This window comes from Eptatretus burgeri, chromosome 1 (assembly GCF_056783735.1).
Source record: "Eptatretus burgeri isolate ZD-2024b chromosome 1, Ebu_testis_v1, whole genome shotgun sequence".
NCBI lineage: Eukaryota > Metazoa > Chordata > Myxini > Myxiniformes > Myxinidae > Eptatretus > Eptatretus burgeri.
Genome location: NC_140961.1, coordinates 24327298 through 24345542, shown reverse-complemented (window position 1 = coordinate 24345542; position 18245 = coordinate 24327298). Strand labels below are relative to the sequence as shown.

Genomic DNA, 18245 nt, shown 5'->3' with positions numbered 1-18245 from the left:
TCTTTATGTTTTAAAAATTATGATGCAAATGTGCATGTTGGAAACTAAAAAGGTTTTCACACTCTGCAGGAATTTTTCTCATAAATAAATGAGTTATTGTTTCAAATGTAAAAAGAAAACCAATACGAAAAATATCTCGTATGTTAAAAGTAAAAATGATAGGGTTATACAAAAAGGTACATGTTCAGTGTGTGGCTCTAAAAAGAATAAATTCATCTCCAAACACAAACGTGGAGGAGATATACAAAAGTTTTTATTAGGAAGTAAATTTACAACAACTGGAATACCATGGGAATTACATCGACCAGGGTATTCTTTCTATGGTCCAGGATCAAACTTGAATAAAAGATTAGATGTGGCTGACAATCCAAAACCTTGGTCTAAACCTAAAAATAGAGTTGATGAAGTGTGTATGAAGCATGATATTGATTATGGAAATAGCACGACATTGGAAGAAAAACATGAAGCGGATCGAGAAATGTTGTATAATTTATCTTTGATACAAAATCCAACCTTGAGAGAAAAAGTTGATGAACCTATCATGAAGAAGATGATCAGTGCTAAACTGAAACTTGAGCTTGGAAATTCAAAAAAAACTTATAGGCTCTAATGATGTCATTAAGATTGAAGAGCAATTCGCTGATGAATTACATAAACCAATAATTACAAAGTTTAATAGAAGGAAGATTTATTCCAAATAAGTTGATTATATCTGGTCCGCTGACTTCATTGAACTCAATAATGATAAGGGGTACAAGTATGCTTTAACCGTTATTGATTTGAGTAGATATGCGTGGGTTGTCCCTTTGAAAAAACAAAACAGGTAATACTCTTATGTTAACCTTTCAACAGATATTTAATAAAAATAAGAGAAAACCTCAAAAATTGTGGACTGATGAGGGTACAGAGTTCTACAACAAAACATTTATGAAATGTCTTTAAAATAACAACGGTACATTATACAGCACCTTTAATGAAGGAAAAACGGTTATTGAGTGTTTCAATCGCACTTTAAAAGAGAGATTATATATAAAAATTCACTCAACTCAGTTCTCAACAATAGTCATCTTTAATTTAGAACATTGTAAATTAAGTACAATGATACGAGTCACACCTCAACGAAGACCAAGCCATCAGAAACATTTACAAAAATAGAATATGAAAAAGAGATTGTCAGAAAGCCTAAGTTCAAAGTTGGTGATGTATTAAGAATATACAGGTGGAAATCTCATTTTGAAAAAGGTTATACTAAGCGATGGACAAATGACAAATGAGCTACCGCTGCATTATTTTAAATTGATGAATAAATTAAGTTATTCCTGAAAGTAAAACATTCTTATTATGACTACTCAATTTAATTAAAGAAATGATCACATGAAAGGGGGCGAAGCCCAGCCCCCGGCAGGGGGGGGGAGTAGTGTAAAAGAGGAGCGCTATGACGAAGTAATGTGTACCAGTTTGAAAAGGAGAAATATGAGTGAGCATAAGCGAGCGAATATTGCGACTTTGAGAAATGGCAGACATGACGGCGGCAAAGCCTCCTATTTGACATTACTTCTGTCACATCTTGACTTTTGACCCAATGACAACACATGCTACAAGTTAACAGCTTGCATCCTAGTCTATTGTCAGGTGAGGCCAGATCATATCTGTGACTTGTTGCAGGCATCATGTAAATCTGTACTAACCTGTTTTATGGTCGGGCTATCGGCGACTAAACCGTCTCCCCCACCAGGTTTTCTGGTGAGGAGGGTATATGGATATGGTCTCCCAGCAGGATTAAGAACAAAACCTTTCAAAGGGCTGATATGAGGAGCTCCTTGTGAGCCATAAGCCATCAATATCTAATGCCCAACTGTGTCTGTGGACATCCTCCTGCAGTTCGGTTACTTTTCATGAGGAGGTTGGTGGCAGGATTTGCACTCCGGCCATGGTAAAACCCTTCATTCCACAAAACGTATGAAAAGCAAAAATAAATCAAAAACCCACTCAGTGGGAGTATCTCCGGTTCAGCTGCCCTCTGTAGGGCAGCTCACTGGATGACGGGATTGGGGCAAAGCCTTCGGGACCCCCACTCTTTGTTGATAGGAGGAAAACCACGGGGTAATCTTCCCAGGTCGGATTGCGGTAGTGTGTCGGGGTGGTGCTGAGATGTCGTCCACCAGACGGTGGTCTCCTTGGGTTAACCTGAGGCGGTCCCTTCGGGTGGATGGCTGGAATGTCCTATCCCTAAGAGAGGATGATCACCTGTCTCTGCTATCATCTGAGCTCAGGAGTTTGGACATCGGTATTGCAGCACTCTCTGGGGTTCAGAGACCGGATTGCGGAGAGATCATGGCAGGTGGTTACACCTTCTATTGGTCTGGTCGTTCTGATGGTTACCATGCCCAAAGAGTTTCTGTAGCTGTGTTCAATAAGCTCAAGGGACACTGGGTACCATTGACCAGAGTCGCAGGGCCAGGCTGAATGGCAGAGCTGAGCTGCTCAGGGAGCTGAGGTGTAAAACTGTACTTGCACCAAGGGTAAACAAGGAGGCCTATATGCGAGGAATCTGTGATGGTTCATCATCTAAACTCGCGTTTGGTGGTTGGTGGTGGGTAAAGTTTGGTGGTCGGCAGGAGCATCACCTTTGGTCAAGTGAATCTCGTCTTGCTTTCGGTCCAAGACTGTCCCTTGGTGTACTGCAGTTCGAGCGGAGGGTGGTGGGCTCTTGACAGAGGACTCCGAAGTGAAGGCCTGCTGGGCCAGTTACTTTGAGTGACTATACCAGGCTGATGCACAAGCTGTCCAGTTGGATGTCAGGGGTGTTACTATCCCCATTGCCAACCCTCCAATCAACTGTGATCCACCTTCGTTTGTGGAAAAACAGGCTGCGGTAAACCGTTTGAAATGGCATAAAGCTCCTGGGATCTGTGGCATCCATGCTGAACTTCAAGGCTGGTGGAAATGCTGTACTCATGTCGTTGCATGCAGTTCTGTGCTCTGCCTGGAACACAGGCATCATCCCAACTGACTGAAAGAGGGACCTTGTTGTCCCTCTCTGAAAAGGGAAGGGTGATCCCCAGGACTGCAACAACTACCGAGGGGTGACGCTGCTCTCAGCACCGGACAAGGTCTTTGCTCTGGATGCTGGTGCTCAAGCAGATGGTGGCGAACCCAATCAATACTTATCCGAGCAGTGAGGCTTTACACCAAAGAGGTCAATGACTGACTGTATCCTTGCTCTTTGTGTCCTCACCGAACGCAGACGAGAGTTTCGACAGGGGCTGCTTGCAGCCTATGTTGATCTCTGTAAAACATTCGATTCAATGAATCGTGATATCCTCTGGAGGATTATAATAATTATTGGTCTTCGTGGGGTGCCACCAAAACTGATCAATCTGATGTCTGAACTATACTCTGGTACTGATAATGGTATGAGATGTGGTGATACCATCTCTGGCTTATTTCCAGTTGTTTGTCAGGGGTGTGTACTGGCCCCCCACACTTTTTAGTGCTTGCATGGACTGGATTCTGGGGAGGATGTCGGAGAGATCAAGCTGCAGTGCATCGTTTTGCAATGTCAAGATCTGTAACCTTGATTTCGCAGATGATGCAGTCATCTTTGCAGAGACTCTCGATATCCTTTTGGGAGCCATTGAGATGCTGAATGAGGAGTCGGAGCCACTGGGTTTACAGGTTTCCTGGGTCAAAACGAAGATCCAGGCTTTCAATGACATCTTGGATGCTGCTATCTTCTCTGTACCTGTTTGTGATGAGGATGTTGAGGTTACGGAGTGATTCACTTCCCTTGGCAGTGATATTCATGTCTCTGCTGGCTGTGAGCCAGAAGTCAATAGACGTCTGGGTCAGGCCTGGGGAGTCGTGCATTCACTGGATCATGGGGTATGATGCTGCGGGCACCTTTGCAGGATGACGAAAGTCTGAGTCTTCAAGTCCTTGGTGCTTCCAGTCTTGCTCTATGGAAGTGAGACTTGGACTCTGACCAGGGATCTGAGACGGAGACTTAATTCCTTTGGTACCACTCTCTTCGGAGAATTCTTGGCTATCGCTGGTCGGACTTTGTGTCCAACGAGCGGTTGCTGCGAGAGACTCAAATGAGATTTGTTACCTGCACAGTCCATGAGCGTCAGCTGCGGCTGTATGGAGACATGGCTCATTCCCCTGATGCTGATCCTGCTCACCAGATTCTCTCAGTGAGGGAACCTTGTGAGTGGAGGAGGCCAATGGGCTGACCACATGCCTCCTGGTTGCAGCAGGTCGATCAGCATCTCACGGAGATGGGAATGGGCCAGGCATGTGCCTGGGTGATGGCCAGACTGAGGCTCCTGGAGTATCGGCAGAAAGTGGACGCAGCGACGTGATGCTTCGACGCATGTTCCCATACCTGACCTGAACCCAGTCTTCTGACATTGGGAAAATAAGGATCTGATCAAGTGGTCATTTACCTAGAATATATTCTTCAACGCTAGAAAGACAAACATTCTCACACTGCCGCTCCAAAAAGACAGGCTAGCAAACCCTCCGATCAATTTTGGCAATGAACCCATCGCTGAAGTGTACACTCAGCTTTTCCATCAGCCACAACCTGTGCTGCATAGGTCGTGTCTCCAAATTGGCTTTCAAGGCTGGGTCCTGCCTTGGAATCCTTCATAAAGTCAAGCCCTTATGGGCTGCTCTCAGCTCTTAACTGTATCCAAGGAATCTACCTGAAACACCATGGAGTGAGATTCCTCATAATGGGCTGGTGCTGCTACATCCCACTTCGCTTCCCTGGAAGCAGTGGTATCTAAGACCTATGTACATGCAAATAGGCTTTCAGGAGAAGAAGAAATCTCCTTTCAAGAGGCCAAGGTGCAGGGCCTTTTTTTCTTCCTCTCTCATTGCAGACAGTTTGGTGGTCAAGCAATCCACTCTCACCTTACTTTTCAATATGACTCGACCCACCCTCTCTGCCCAACCAAATCACACATGCTTATTGCGCAGTCCATTTCTTCGACTTACCTTCTCCAAAGTCGAATCTTCCTCCCAAACTCCTTTCCCCACTCTCACCTCTGGAATCCATCTTGAGAACGGCACGTTTTAAATTTTCCTGTAATCTTCTTTGACAGCAGCCCTCAAACATATCATGCAGTCCCCCGTACCTGGTGATGCCTCCTATCTGACTGACTCTTTTTTCCCTTTTTTACTTTAGCTATACAATTCCATAATGAGGTTGAGTCCGTTTGTACCTTGTTCAGCTGTACCCCTCTACCATGTTGTTGCATGCCAAGCAGTTTCCCTTAGTTCTCCAGCCATTCAATAAGCATTCACCTTTGTATAAAAATAGGATAAAAACACAAAATTTAAAATGTCAACAACACATACCTGAGAACCAGAATAATCAAACTCCCCAGCCTGGCCAATGGATAACCCTCCTGATCCAAGGATGAGGACCTTTCGAGGTGGCAAAGGGAGCAGGTCAGAACACCCCTTGTATGATATGTGCTCATGTATGCACTGTTTAACTGCAAAAGGAAATTCAACAGCAAATAAGGAACAAAATAAAAGAACTAGAAGGGCACTCAGTAGAGCGCATACCTCCGCCACACAATGTCTGATCCAGTAGAACATATTAGGCCCAATATTTTTTGAAATAACATGCGATACATCGTTTTGGCACAATCTCTCTATTTCAGCTAAATACACAGGATCCATGTGCCCTGGCTGAGTGAGCTTTGAGCCGTGGGAACTCCGTGCTTGGACACCATTTGTTGCAATTTACAATATCTCCATTTTGCTTTCTGGCTAATTTGCATTTTCATTCTATACATAAATAATCAGGGTCATACACTTACATTAAAAGAAAATTCCAGGAGTTTTCCAGGAGTTTTCCAGGACAATAAATTAAATTATACAGGAGTTTTTAGTGAGAAGAAATGATCCAGAGAATAAATCTCGAATGGTGCATCCACCAGCTGCCTTCTTTTGCTCCAGTAACTGCTTGTGTTTCGATCCTTTTCCGTGGCTCCGAATGGCAGGCTCGCCCATGTTCGAAATGTCGAAAATCTTCAGGCAGATATTACACTTTGCACTGTATTTATCTGTGCCGCACTCCAACCAAGATACGTATTCCGGATGTTTGAGCGAGCGCTCGTTGAATATGCACTTCCCGGGGGGCATAGTTCACGATTGCTGAAGTGTGTAAACAATGGGTAATTCCACGTAATAATGGACATGAAGCATAAAATTTAAAAATGTATTTTTCAAAAGGATTTCTGTTGGACGGTGATTAGTTCGGTCTGAATTTTCATAATTTATGCAATATTTACTCCGTGGATGATGTCACGTGATTTGGTGGCCATCTTGAAAGAACTGCCTCAACTTCTTCCAACGGTAAGTCATTCTGTCTGTTCTCATTTTGTCGAAAATATGGCTATTTGATGAATGTTTTAATCCGAAGTAGTATTCGCTGATGAATATTACTGATATAGGATCAGGCTGTAACTACTCATCAACATATTTGGTCCATTTCTCTCTGTTGCCTATAGATCAACATCAACGAGGCATATGAAAGCAATGAGGCTTATACAAGCTGTTAGACAACCAAATGTTCGCTGATGTATGTAAGAGATTGTATAGATATCATAAAATGCGCCCTAGCATTGACTATCCAATATGTGATCGCATGGGTTACGCCCGTTACATTGCTGAGTTACGTCCGTTACAGTGAACTTTTCAAAATATTTTAACAAACAACAGACAGATCGTATCGTTGGAATATAGAAAGTATGCCACTAATGCTTAGTTTGCTTACCGTGAATTAAAAAGGTATACTACAAATTCGTTATTTCGCACGATTTAAGAATTGTGCTAATCGACCATGTGGAGGTACTCGCTATTACCTTCAGAAAATGATTTTTGTTGTGCAGATCACCAATTTGGATTAAATTTGGCATACTTAAAGAATTTTAGATGCCGAGTCCAAATCCACTTGTTTCCACGTCGAGGATGTGACACAATTTTTCATTTTTGGCAATTAAAGATAAACCGAACATTAAAGCACGATTTTGACAAAGAAATGAAGAATCAAGGAGAGACTGATATATACGTCAAAGAAAACTCTTGTGAGGTCTTAAAATGATTCAATATGTTTATACAGAGCCCTATTCACTGTTATTAAAGATGTTTATAATTAAAGGTCGTAAACCGAAGCAGTTACATATTTTTACCGGCCGAAAACGTCTGGACCGACCAGACAGGCCTTCGAGTTGACCAAGGCAACTTTTTGCTTAAAAGGCAGCCACACTGGCGATTAAAGGTAGTTACATTGACTATTAAAGACAGTTACAGCGACTATTAAAGACAGTTACATTGGCTATTACGGATTAAATCAAAGACAAAGAGACTGCGCGACTCAACCTGATGAAAAGTGGAACCGCCACAAGAGGATTACTGTCTTAGAACTCCAGTATTTCTTGCTCTGAAGCAGTTGCTGAACTAGGCTCTTGACTGCTGTTATTACAAAACTCAAGTCCACCATTACATGCTAACCAACCTGAATACTACTGTGTAGTAGATTACCACAGCAAAAGCAGTGTGACACCCGCATTCACAGTTCGTCGTCGGAATCATCGTCAGTTCTGCTTTCATCATCCATAAGTTCCATTTCTGCACAGGTCTGTTCATCGTTGGCGCAGTTTTGACACCCACAGCACTCTGTGCAGGACTGTCCTTTTGACCGGCAAGAACACTGGTTGGTCTCGCATTTCGTCTTCTTGCAATTACATTTCGTCGCCTCTAACAGTTCCTTCGGCGCTGGTGGTTTGTTCAGCCAGTGAACAATCCAGTGCTCCGTTGCGTTCCACCCATCCGTGAAATGTCGGAGAAGGGGCTTCTATAAACCTCTCAGTCACGCGGTGGTGGATCGCAGACTGATAGTTCACTCTTTTGCAATGCAGCATCAGAGCATCGCTTGTAGGCGGCAACTTCTGTTCTCCCAGCGACTGGCTGCAGAATAGCTTGTAGCGAGCCTCAACAACACTCTTCATGGTCGGCTGATTGTACATGGCGCAGACGAATTGTTCCAGGTCGTGAATGATATTCCGATCTCGCGTGAATTCTCGACCAATGCTCTCGAAACAGGTGATGAGATGGGGACTCTTCATCATCAAGTCAAATGGCCTTGTTTTGCCCTTACCGTGGAATGCACTGGTGGTATCACTTCCCGTGAAATTGTGCAAACCTATCAATACATCGCAGACAGAACTTTCCAGGGCATTACTCAGCTTCCTAATGTCAACGACGATAATGTCCTTGGGACTTCCTGTGACCAGATGGAAATTTCGTGCCCGAATCGACTTCGAGTGAGCCAATGCCAACACAAACACATCGGTGTCGAAACTCTCTATGCGCACCGACTCTTCATTCTGTCCCGCGTGAGCGGCATGGAGCAGGAGCTTCGTGTCAGCTTCGTCATGGTCACATTCAAGTTCGGGTACTGATGACACAGTCATGACACCATTCGACGCCTCGATTTTCTCACATTTGCCGGCATGACTGACGTACAACAGCATGTCACCCAGTTTTGATGGAGAGAGGTTTCTCGTCCACGATTCGACGATGAACTCTATCAACGCCTCCTTGTTGGCTCCTCTCAGGAGATAATTGGCCCACTGTTTTGGAAGGGCTTGATCACGTCTGTAGATGGTTCGTACCTGAAGATCGCCCGCCCTGCCCGCTCGTCTGGCGTGCTCCAGGCACTTGATGCTGATACTTGGGTAAGTATCAAACACCAAGTCCAGTCTCGAAGATTGGTTATGTCATGCTTTGGCCACTACGATGTTCAGCACCATCTCTTCCATTTTGTCGAAAGTGTTAGGCAGTGAACCAGCCTTTATCGCCTGAATAACGGCCATTCCATCCACAATTGTTGCACCTTGGATAGGCCGAGCGTCCACACGGCAATCGGGCCACAGTTTCAGTATATGGTTGCGGAGTTTGGCTTTGTCCGTCTTAGCAATCGAAACATCACCAGATGCCAGCGGGAAAGATATGTTCGCCAGTGGGTACGCGAGCAGATCGTGGAGTGTTACATTGCTTTACTCACCAATCAACAGCAGTCATGTGAAAAGACGACGTTCATTCGCAATTTCAACCTTCGGCGTCTGCTGGTGGGGAGTCGCCGACTTGCCTCGCGCCTTCAAGGAAGTTGCCAATTTGGCCTTCGAAATCGGACTGAAGAATGGGAACTCACCCGAGAGAAGCCGATCACGCATGAATCGCACGACAGCATTCTCTCCCTTGACATACGCGTTCATCAAGTCCGCGGAAGTGGCTGGCGGTGCGATGACACCTGAACTAATATTGACGAGTTCAAGGTGAACGCCAGAGAAAGGGTTAATCATTTGAAGTACTGTGCCCATCACTTGTCCCACCACTCCTTTGTTCTTCTTCGAGCTCGACACATCCAAATCCTCTCTCGTTCGGGGCTCGTCGTGGATACCCGCCATGGACTCACATTTCCTTGCGATTTCCGCACGTGCTGGTTGGGACAGGACCCACTTCTTCACAGCTGTGCTTTTCTGAGTGTAACCAATGATGCCTCCACTGGTCTTGCTGTCCCTATTTAAAGTCTGCTCCATGATCTGATCACACGCAACACTACTAAATCCATAACGAGTATGCCGTTGGGCAGTCCATTTGCCGTCCATGAACGCTTGATAGGTGTCTTGGTGGGAGTGCTCTAGCCCGGCCATTTCCAGCCAGTAAACGGGTAATTACCTTGCATAGTTTAGGTGATCTACGCAAAGTACCAGGGCATTGACGCTCTCGTGATTGCAAGGTGTTTCGGCCAGTTCGAAGTACGAGTTGCCCGTATAAGTTCTCGTGCTAGCTCCACCATTTCCAAGTAGGGCCATGTAATGTCCACACTTTGGTGTTTGTTCAGGTCATCCCTCACCATGAGTGCTCCCGAGTATAGAACATGTAAATTGAGGTCTGAGTCACCCTGCTGTGGACCCTGGCTGGCATCATCCTCTGTAGTTGACTCTGCTTCTGTTGTAGAGCTACTGTCTACAACAGCAGCCTGAGCAATGGAACCAATAACAATGTCCTTCATGTACACCACTTCGCTCTCAGACATTTTTGGTGGACGATAGAAAATCATGTCTGGGTACCGTTCCTGCAGTCTTTTCTTCAGTCTTCTTGCCTGGTAGTTGGCCTTATCCTGACCTTCGCATACTCTGAGTAGGTCATTGAACATCTCACACAACTTCTTCATATGTTTCGATTGCTTTCCATCAATGAGTCTTACCTGGATTACTTTATCACAGAAAATGTCAAAAGTTGAGTCATAGTTCACTTTCTGAGTTTGGAGTTTACTTTCACTCTGTCTGTGGTATGTGTCATTCACATACTCGTAATAACATTTATGGTGATAACAAACTACCAGCGCCACACAGTCTTTATCCTTTATAGTTGTCATTATTCTCACATCAGGTTCATCTCTCCTCTGCTCAGCAGTTTCCCTCAGCTTTCCTCCATCCTGTGTTTCTGCCAGGGACAACTGATCACGTTGAGATTTTCCTTTGACACGGATGAATTTGTCTTTTTTTCTGGCATATCACACAAATATTTGGCAGTACACCAGCTGATTTGCCAGCCACCCTTTCTACAGAGGTTCTGAGGGATTTTCTACGTATTTTGTGGTATGAGTGCCCCTCTTCTAGTCCGCCCACCACCTCACTGGCTCTAGCAGAAACTGCAGTAGTGCTGGCTTCTGATTTCCTTTTCCTGGCTTCAGCACGTTTTATATGATCCTTGTTACAAAACGACGCATCGCAGAACCGGTGACAGCCGGCATCCGCAGGAGGATCAGTCATTGGCAGCAGTTTCATAATTTTATCAGCCAGCAAACGGCATTTGTTGATAGTGAAACTATCTGTGGCGTCGCACCAAGCCTTCGCACACTCGCATACCTTACGCCAGCTCTTATCCGTGAATTGCATCACTTTCTCATCATCCTCCCCGCCCAAGTGTGAAACAACACATATTTGGTTGTTGAAAGACCAAAAATCACTCGAAATCACCAGACAACCATGGGCGCCGCCATCTTGATTTGTTGTTTCCTGGTCGTTTCCTCCGCGATTACAAACATGCCACACCCGCTTCACGGCGGTAATTTAAAATGGTAATAACTGTCGGTGTGTCAACTTGTGCATATGGAAACAAGTAGGAATTTCAATGGTGTGTTCTCATGAATGTACAGGGTGAATTTCGTTTAGATTGGTGATCTGCACAATGAAACTGAACGAACAGACCCACCTCCACATGACCTATATGGCCAGTTTTAGTTGTGACCATTTCGATGTTACGCCCGTTACGCCTCTTAAATGTTGATTTTTGCTTTAGTAGTGGACTACACAGTGGGGTTTGTACCAATATCAGAAAGCCATAGAGACTAATTACGATATGTAATAAAGAAACTCTCTGTAATATGGCCAACCTTTTCAAAATTTCAACATTAGTGATGCAATGTTTGTTTCAATGTTACGCCCGTTACGCTGGAATTACCCCAATCCAATTCACAAAACAGAGAGAAAGCGCGGGATAACTCGCACATGCGGTCGTAAAGACCACTTTTTGGTGCTTATAAGATACAACATGAATGTCGTAAATTAATATTATTTACGACAATCTACAACATTTAGAAAGTTGTCTTCCTTGGCACATTTGTGCAAATTTGAACTACAAAGTAGTTTCCCTTGGCATATTTACGAGACGTTGACAAGGTGATCGTCGGAAATCCAAAATATAATTTTTTAAGTAGTTTTCAGGAGTTCAATTTGATTTTTAAGCATATTCCAGGATAGGAATTGAATTCCAGGAGTTTTAAGGACTTTCCAGGAGGCGTGCGAACCATGATAAATTTCAATGCATAATATACATATTCATGCAATTTATATTATTATTATTCTTTCAATATATGTATATTGTTATGGCTGTGGAAATTCACAGGACACCATAAAGGATATCCCCAAGATCAGTTATATCGCTAAGTGTGTGTAGGGATAGATTTCCCCACCGATGTTTAAAGGGCTGTGATCTTTGAGTTAGCCAATATTCTTTTGCTATCGTTATTTTGGATCAACCGCTTCACACCAACCACCACCAGCACCGCTCTCAACAACCACTTCAGACCAACCGCCTTTCCACAACCACACCCACACCGCAACAAACCACGCCATCCTCACCACTATACCCACAACCACCAACAATCGCCTCACCACCTTCTCCACCTCGTCAATCACCTAACCACCATCTCAACCACCGGCCATGCCGCCACAACAAACAACCACACCACAAACATCGCCGCAGCGAATAACATCTACACCATGGAGAACAAGAAGAAGCTCCAATAACACACTTCTTGGAATTTCCCCTCGGAACTGGTAAATAGAAATGACGGTTACTAAACGTATGAAAACCCGACTCCTCTCCGGGAAGTTTCCTCCTCGCGCACCGCGAAGGGAGGGGCGATGTGCCGTCGAGATAAAAGGGCGAGTTGAGAGGCTGTGGGGCGTGCTGGTCTTGGTGGGAGTGGGAGCTGCGGGGAGAGAACGGAGAACGGAGCGCCGCGTTGGCGTTCAGTCGGTGGAAAGTCAGTCAGTGGAGAGTCAGTCGGTGGAGCGTCAGTCAGTGAGGGCTGGAGAGGGTCCATCGAGGGTCGCCCAAGCCAGTCACCACGAAGGTGCAGGTAACCTGCAACGGTCTCGTGGAACTCCTTAGGTCCGCCAAGTTTCACGTCATAAAGGCCTACGGGTCCAGCCTGACCCCCTTGTCTATGAGGGTGGTCTTTTCTTTGTTTATTTGTGTGGAAGTTGTGGCACCGTGTCCTGCAAGTAGAACCGTAAAAGTGCTTGTGAATAATAAATAATAGACGGTTGTAGTGCTTTACCTTGGTCGTGTCTTGTCCCTTCCCACCAATTTCATTGCATTACTGTATGTGTCGTTTTATAAATAAATGTCCTTGTGTGAATGTTAACCCGTTCGTTGTGTCCTCTTTCCCCATCGAACCGCCGTATTGCTTTCAGAATGGTAGCGGGCTCTTTAATAGCCGATAAAAGAATTGGGTCCAGCGAGGTCTCGCGATAATACACTGCTCGGTTATCCCAGAACGGAACGAACCGCTTAAGCGGTTCGTGTCCAAGCAGACCTCGCTGAGGTACGAATACTTAGGTATATCGATAATTCGGCGATTGACCCTGTCGCGCGCGGGTAGAGTGTTGACTAGGCCGTGGTGTGCGCTTGGAGCACACCCGTGACTGGTTTTCGGCATTGTTCCAGAAAGTCGCGACTGATTTGTCCGTCCGGTGGGCGATACAGCCGCCATTGGTTAAAAGCGGTCGTTCGCACGCTGGGCGGGCGGCAGATTCGTAACAATATATTTGTAAGTTTATTTATTACTGTAAACTTGACAAAAATCAGTTTTCGGATCGCCTTGTTCAGTGTTTGAAGTTCTCAATGAACCAAAATTAAATGAAATCCCTCAAATGGTGAAAAATCACTTTAAAAAATAAATAATTCTCAGATACAGATCTTCACCAAAATTTAATCAATTCTTCCTTGTCACACACCCAACATGTCCACCAAGTTTCGTCTGAATCCATCCACAACTTTTTGAGATATCGTGCTATGTATTGTTTTTGGCCCTATCTCTTAATGGTGAAGAATCACTTAAAAAATTATCGGTCAGATCCAGATCCACATCCACATCTTCATGAAAACCTAACCAGTTTGTCCTTGTCACACACCCAACTTCATCCGAATCCGTCCACAACTTTTTGAGATATCCTGCACACAAACAGACAGACAAACAAACAAGAAAAAGACTTTGTGTCGAGCACGATACTTGCAAAATCCACCCCCCCCCCCTCCTCCAAATGTTGCCATGAATACAAATTGTCCGTTTAATTAAGATTAAAATTGACAATCTTAATCAAAGCTCAGGTCAACAAGATGAACAATTGACGATTTTTCAGATGAAATTTGATTCTAGACGTTTCACCTCGAGTTGACCTTTTGACCTCAAAAATAGTTGGTTTCCCAATTCAGTGAAGCAATATGCAAATCCTGTTCAAAAATGACGATTTTAGAAATTTGACCTCAGGACGACCTTTGACCTTAAAATCAATAGGCTTCTCAGTTGAGACTACCTCTACAACTTGGTAAAGTCTCATGATGATCGGTTTAGTATTGTGACCTGTAAGCAATTGACAAAAACAAACAGACCGAATAATAAAATCGACTGAACGATACGAGTAATTAAAAAAAAATCTTCGATTTTGCAAGTAACAAACAGACAGGCGTGAATACATAACCTTCTTCCATCTTCGGTGGCGGAGGTAAGAATGATGAACTAGTTTTGCTGGAGGGGGTTTATGCACGATTGGTGGTAGATGGTTTTAGAACCGTGTTATGTGCGCAGTTGGTGGGAGATGGTTTTTGCACCCACAAAAACCACGAACACACGAAGCACTGGGTCGCGAATGTAGAAGCAGGTGACATTGTATGAACCACGAATACGCAGGGTCCGTGAATGTCGAATCTGCAAATGTTGGGGTTTCATGGTCCTGCAATTTCCACTTTCAAACTAGAAAATACAACTTAAGGTGAAATCAATGGATATATCACCACCCATGTGAACAGTCTCATCTGAATGACAACAGTCTCAGTGGTTGTTTATATGTATGTGTGTATATATATATGTAATGCCTTTGTGAGGGAGAAGGGTCTCTCGGGGGTAATAAAAAATCCTTACCTACAATCCCTATATTTTGTGGCTTGTAACTAGAAACAGACAAACAATTTTGGCCGAAGTGGAAATAAACACCCATTAGGTTGTTGTCACAACTGAGCTGTCCTCTCAAGTCTTAACTTGATGCCAAAAACAATATGGGAATAAAATCATTTTAAAAACAAAAACTAAACGGCAATAATTTCGAAAGTTACTTGTGGGGCTTTTTGGTCCTCTTCCAGATTTCCAGTCTTGCACAGTTGCCAAAAACACATCAAACAAACTCTCCAAGTCCGCAGGGCCCGCTTTGTGCTCTGGGTGAAACTGCACACTTCAAGAGAAAGCAAAATTATTGCCAATAAATTATATTAGTCATCGGCCAAATTATCCAAAATTGCTTTGGTAAAGGTGGGTGTTTGGAAAGGACAGTAAAGAGAGATGAAATATTTTAAAACAAATAATTTAATAGATGTTTGTAGCTGTAATAAATACGTTTTGAGTTGCAAGAAAGAAGTTGAATGGCAAAAGATAATGAAAAATGAAGAATAGGAGAAGGAAGAATCAGACATGAATCATCAGCCATCATAGTTGTTGTTCCTATGTGTGCTTAATACTACGATGCTTATTACAGTCCATTTAAAACACCTGCACAAGGAAATTTACAAGTTTGTTTTCTTTTTCCTCCACGAGAGAAGCGTGTACGTATCTTGTCCTCTTGTGACTACTAAGGGAATGGATGACACACTGATGTTCTGCACCATGCATCATGTAATCATTCATGAGGAACCAAGTTACTATTCAGAGATGTTGACATCACTCCGAGCAAAAGAAGGTCAATGTATTTACTATATCATCTTGAAAAAACCCAACTCAAATCATCCTTATGAAGGGGGACAGACAAATACACAAATACAACGTTTTATATAAAAAGGTGTACATATTTTATATATATATATATATATATTTGAAAGTGTGTCTGTCTGTGTGTGTGTTTCTCTGTGACCTATGCACGCGAAAAGTACTGGACTGATCCTCACCAAACTTCACATGCTGACACAACATGGACCCGGGAGTGTCCCGATGTAAAAGAATTGTACTTCCGACTTCCGGTTTCCGAATTATGACGTCATCGCCTGATTTCGTAACGTTAATTTTTCAAGTTCAGCCGATTGACATGGGACCAACGGAATTTGCTGGAGAATGAGAAATTAATACTACAGCCAATTGAAGACAATGACTTCCGACTTCCCGGTTTCCGAATTATGACTTATGCATTCGACACACTTTTCGTAACGTTAATTTTTCAAGTTCAGCCGATTGACATGGGGCCAATGCCATTTGCAATAGAATGGAAAAATAGTGCTACAGTTAATTCCGAATTATGACTTATGCATTCGACACACTTATCATAGGCCCTATTCACATCAACAAACGCCTCTTTTAATGCATGATTAACACAAGTCATATTTTATTGTACATACAGGTAGTCGTCGACTTACGACGGAAGAACCTCCAATTTCTAACTTACTGGCATTTTTCAAACTATTATATGTGAAATTGATGACTTTGCTCGAACTCTACTGTATGCTCAGGTGCCAACGTATTTCACTTGGAACTCGAGTCAGAAACGTTGGAACAGGAGGAAACAAGGTTCAGAAGTTCCAGGATATCCCAGTATTTACAAATCTGACACATTGGGTCGAGTGTACACAGTACATCCCAATAATTTTGAGTGTTTCTGCGTCCGCCTCCTCCTGCATGTGAAACGAGGTCCAGTGAGTTTCATAGACCTGAGAACAGTGGACGGGCAAATTTACAGCACATTCCGTGAGGCTTGCAATCTCCTCGGACTCCTGGAAGACGATGCCCATTGGAACGCCACGCTTGAAGAGGCAACTGTTTCTCAATCCCCATCGACCATGAGGTATCTATTTGCTATTATAACTGCGTGTGAGATGTCAGATCTCAAGAGCCTATGGGACATTCACAAAGAGGCCCTGTCTGAGGATGTAAAAAACAGAGTCCAAAGAGAACATCCCCAAGAGGACATCCAGTACACACCAGATATGTTCATTGAGGCTCTGATATACATTGAAGATTTGGTATTATACATGAACGGGAAAGATTTAACTAAGTGGGGACTTCCCTCTTCTAATAGGTCTGAAAGCGCAACCATCAGTAGAGAATGGTTCCGTGAAACAAACTACAACACAGATACTCTCGCAAAGTTTGTTTCTGACAATGAGCCGCTTCTGGTACAGGAACAGAGTAATGCATATCAACTGATTTCTGAAGCGGTTCAAGAGGGAAGTGGTGTGATATTTTTCTTGGATGCCCCGGGTGGTACTGGCAAAATATTTGTCCTCAACCTTTTGCTTGCTCAGATGAGAGCCAGAAAAAGATCGCATTAGCCGTTGCTTCATCCGGGATAGCCGCAACACTACTTTCAGGTGGTCGCACAGCGCATTCTGCTTTCAAATTGCCTCTCGACTTAGCTACAATGGAATATCCGGTTTGTGGCATTGGCAAACAAACTGAAGCAGCAAAAGTGCTGAAGAATTGCGACCTCATAGTTTGGGATGAAGGTACGATGTCGCCTAAGGATGCATTCGAAGCATGAGATAGAACTATGCGAGATTTAAGAGGAGTAGACCTGCCTATAGGTGGAGTTACGCTGGTTATTTCTGGCGATTTCAGACAAACTTTACCTGTAGTACCTCGTGGCACTCCAGCTGATGAAATGAAAGCCAGTATAAAATCTTCATACCTCTGGACATTCATACAAACAATCCATCTAACAACAAACATGAGGGTCAAATTATATGGTGATTCAGATGCTGGCAATTTCGCATGATTACTTCTCAAACTTTGAAATGGTGAAATCCCGAACACAAATGATGTAATATCTATTCCCGATGACTGTGGTACAATAGTTTCATCTATGGAAGAATTAGAGGCTCATGTGTATCCCAATTTAGCGACTAATTACAAAAACATACATTGGCTCTGTGAAAGAACAATCCTGGCTCCACTCAATGAAACAGTCCGTGTAATTAACCATCAGTTATTACAAGTAGTTCCAGGTGAACAACATAGTCACAAGTCTATTGACACCACACTGGATACTGAGCAAGCCATACATTATCACACAAAATTTCTAAACTCATTGGAATTACCAGGATTGCCTCTGTACAATCTGTCGTTAAAAGTTGGATGCCCTATTATGTTATTACGTAATCGAGATGCACCAAAACTTTGCAACGTAACTAAACTGATTGTGAAAAGACTACTACCACATGTAATTGAGGCCACTATCATGACAGGATGTGCGAAAGGAGAAGATGTATTCATTCCGCGAATTCCACTCATTCCATAAAATTCAACAATTTAATTTAAGAGACTACAATTTCCTGTATGCCTGTGCTTTGCGATGTCTATCAATAAGGCACAAGGACAGTCATTGAAAGTA

General features: G+C 43.5%; 1 protein-coding gene across 2 annotated transcripts in view; it reads right to left on the bottom strand.

Annotated features, from left to right (window-relative positions):
* Positions 1-18245, bottom strand: part of CAD (carbamoyl-phosphate synthetase 2, aspartate transcarbamylase, and dihydroorotase) — a 246727-nt gene that overhangs the window by 198603 nt on the left and 29879 nt on the right. For both annotated transcript variants that reach the window (XM_085870414.1, XM_085877653.1), the window contains exons 8-9: positions 14992-15107; positions 5368-5507 (exon numbers count right to left, since the gene is read on the bottom strand). In XM_085870414.1, coding sequence (XP_085726540.1) covers positions 5368-5507; positions 14992-15107 — 256 coding nt within the window. The remainder of the gene's footprint in view (positions 1-5367; positions 5508-14991; positions 15108-18245) is intronic.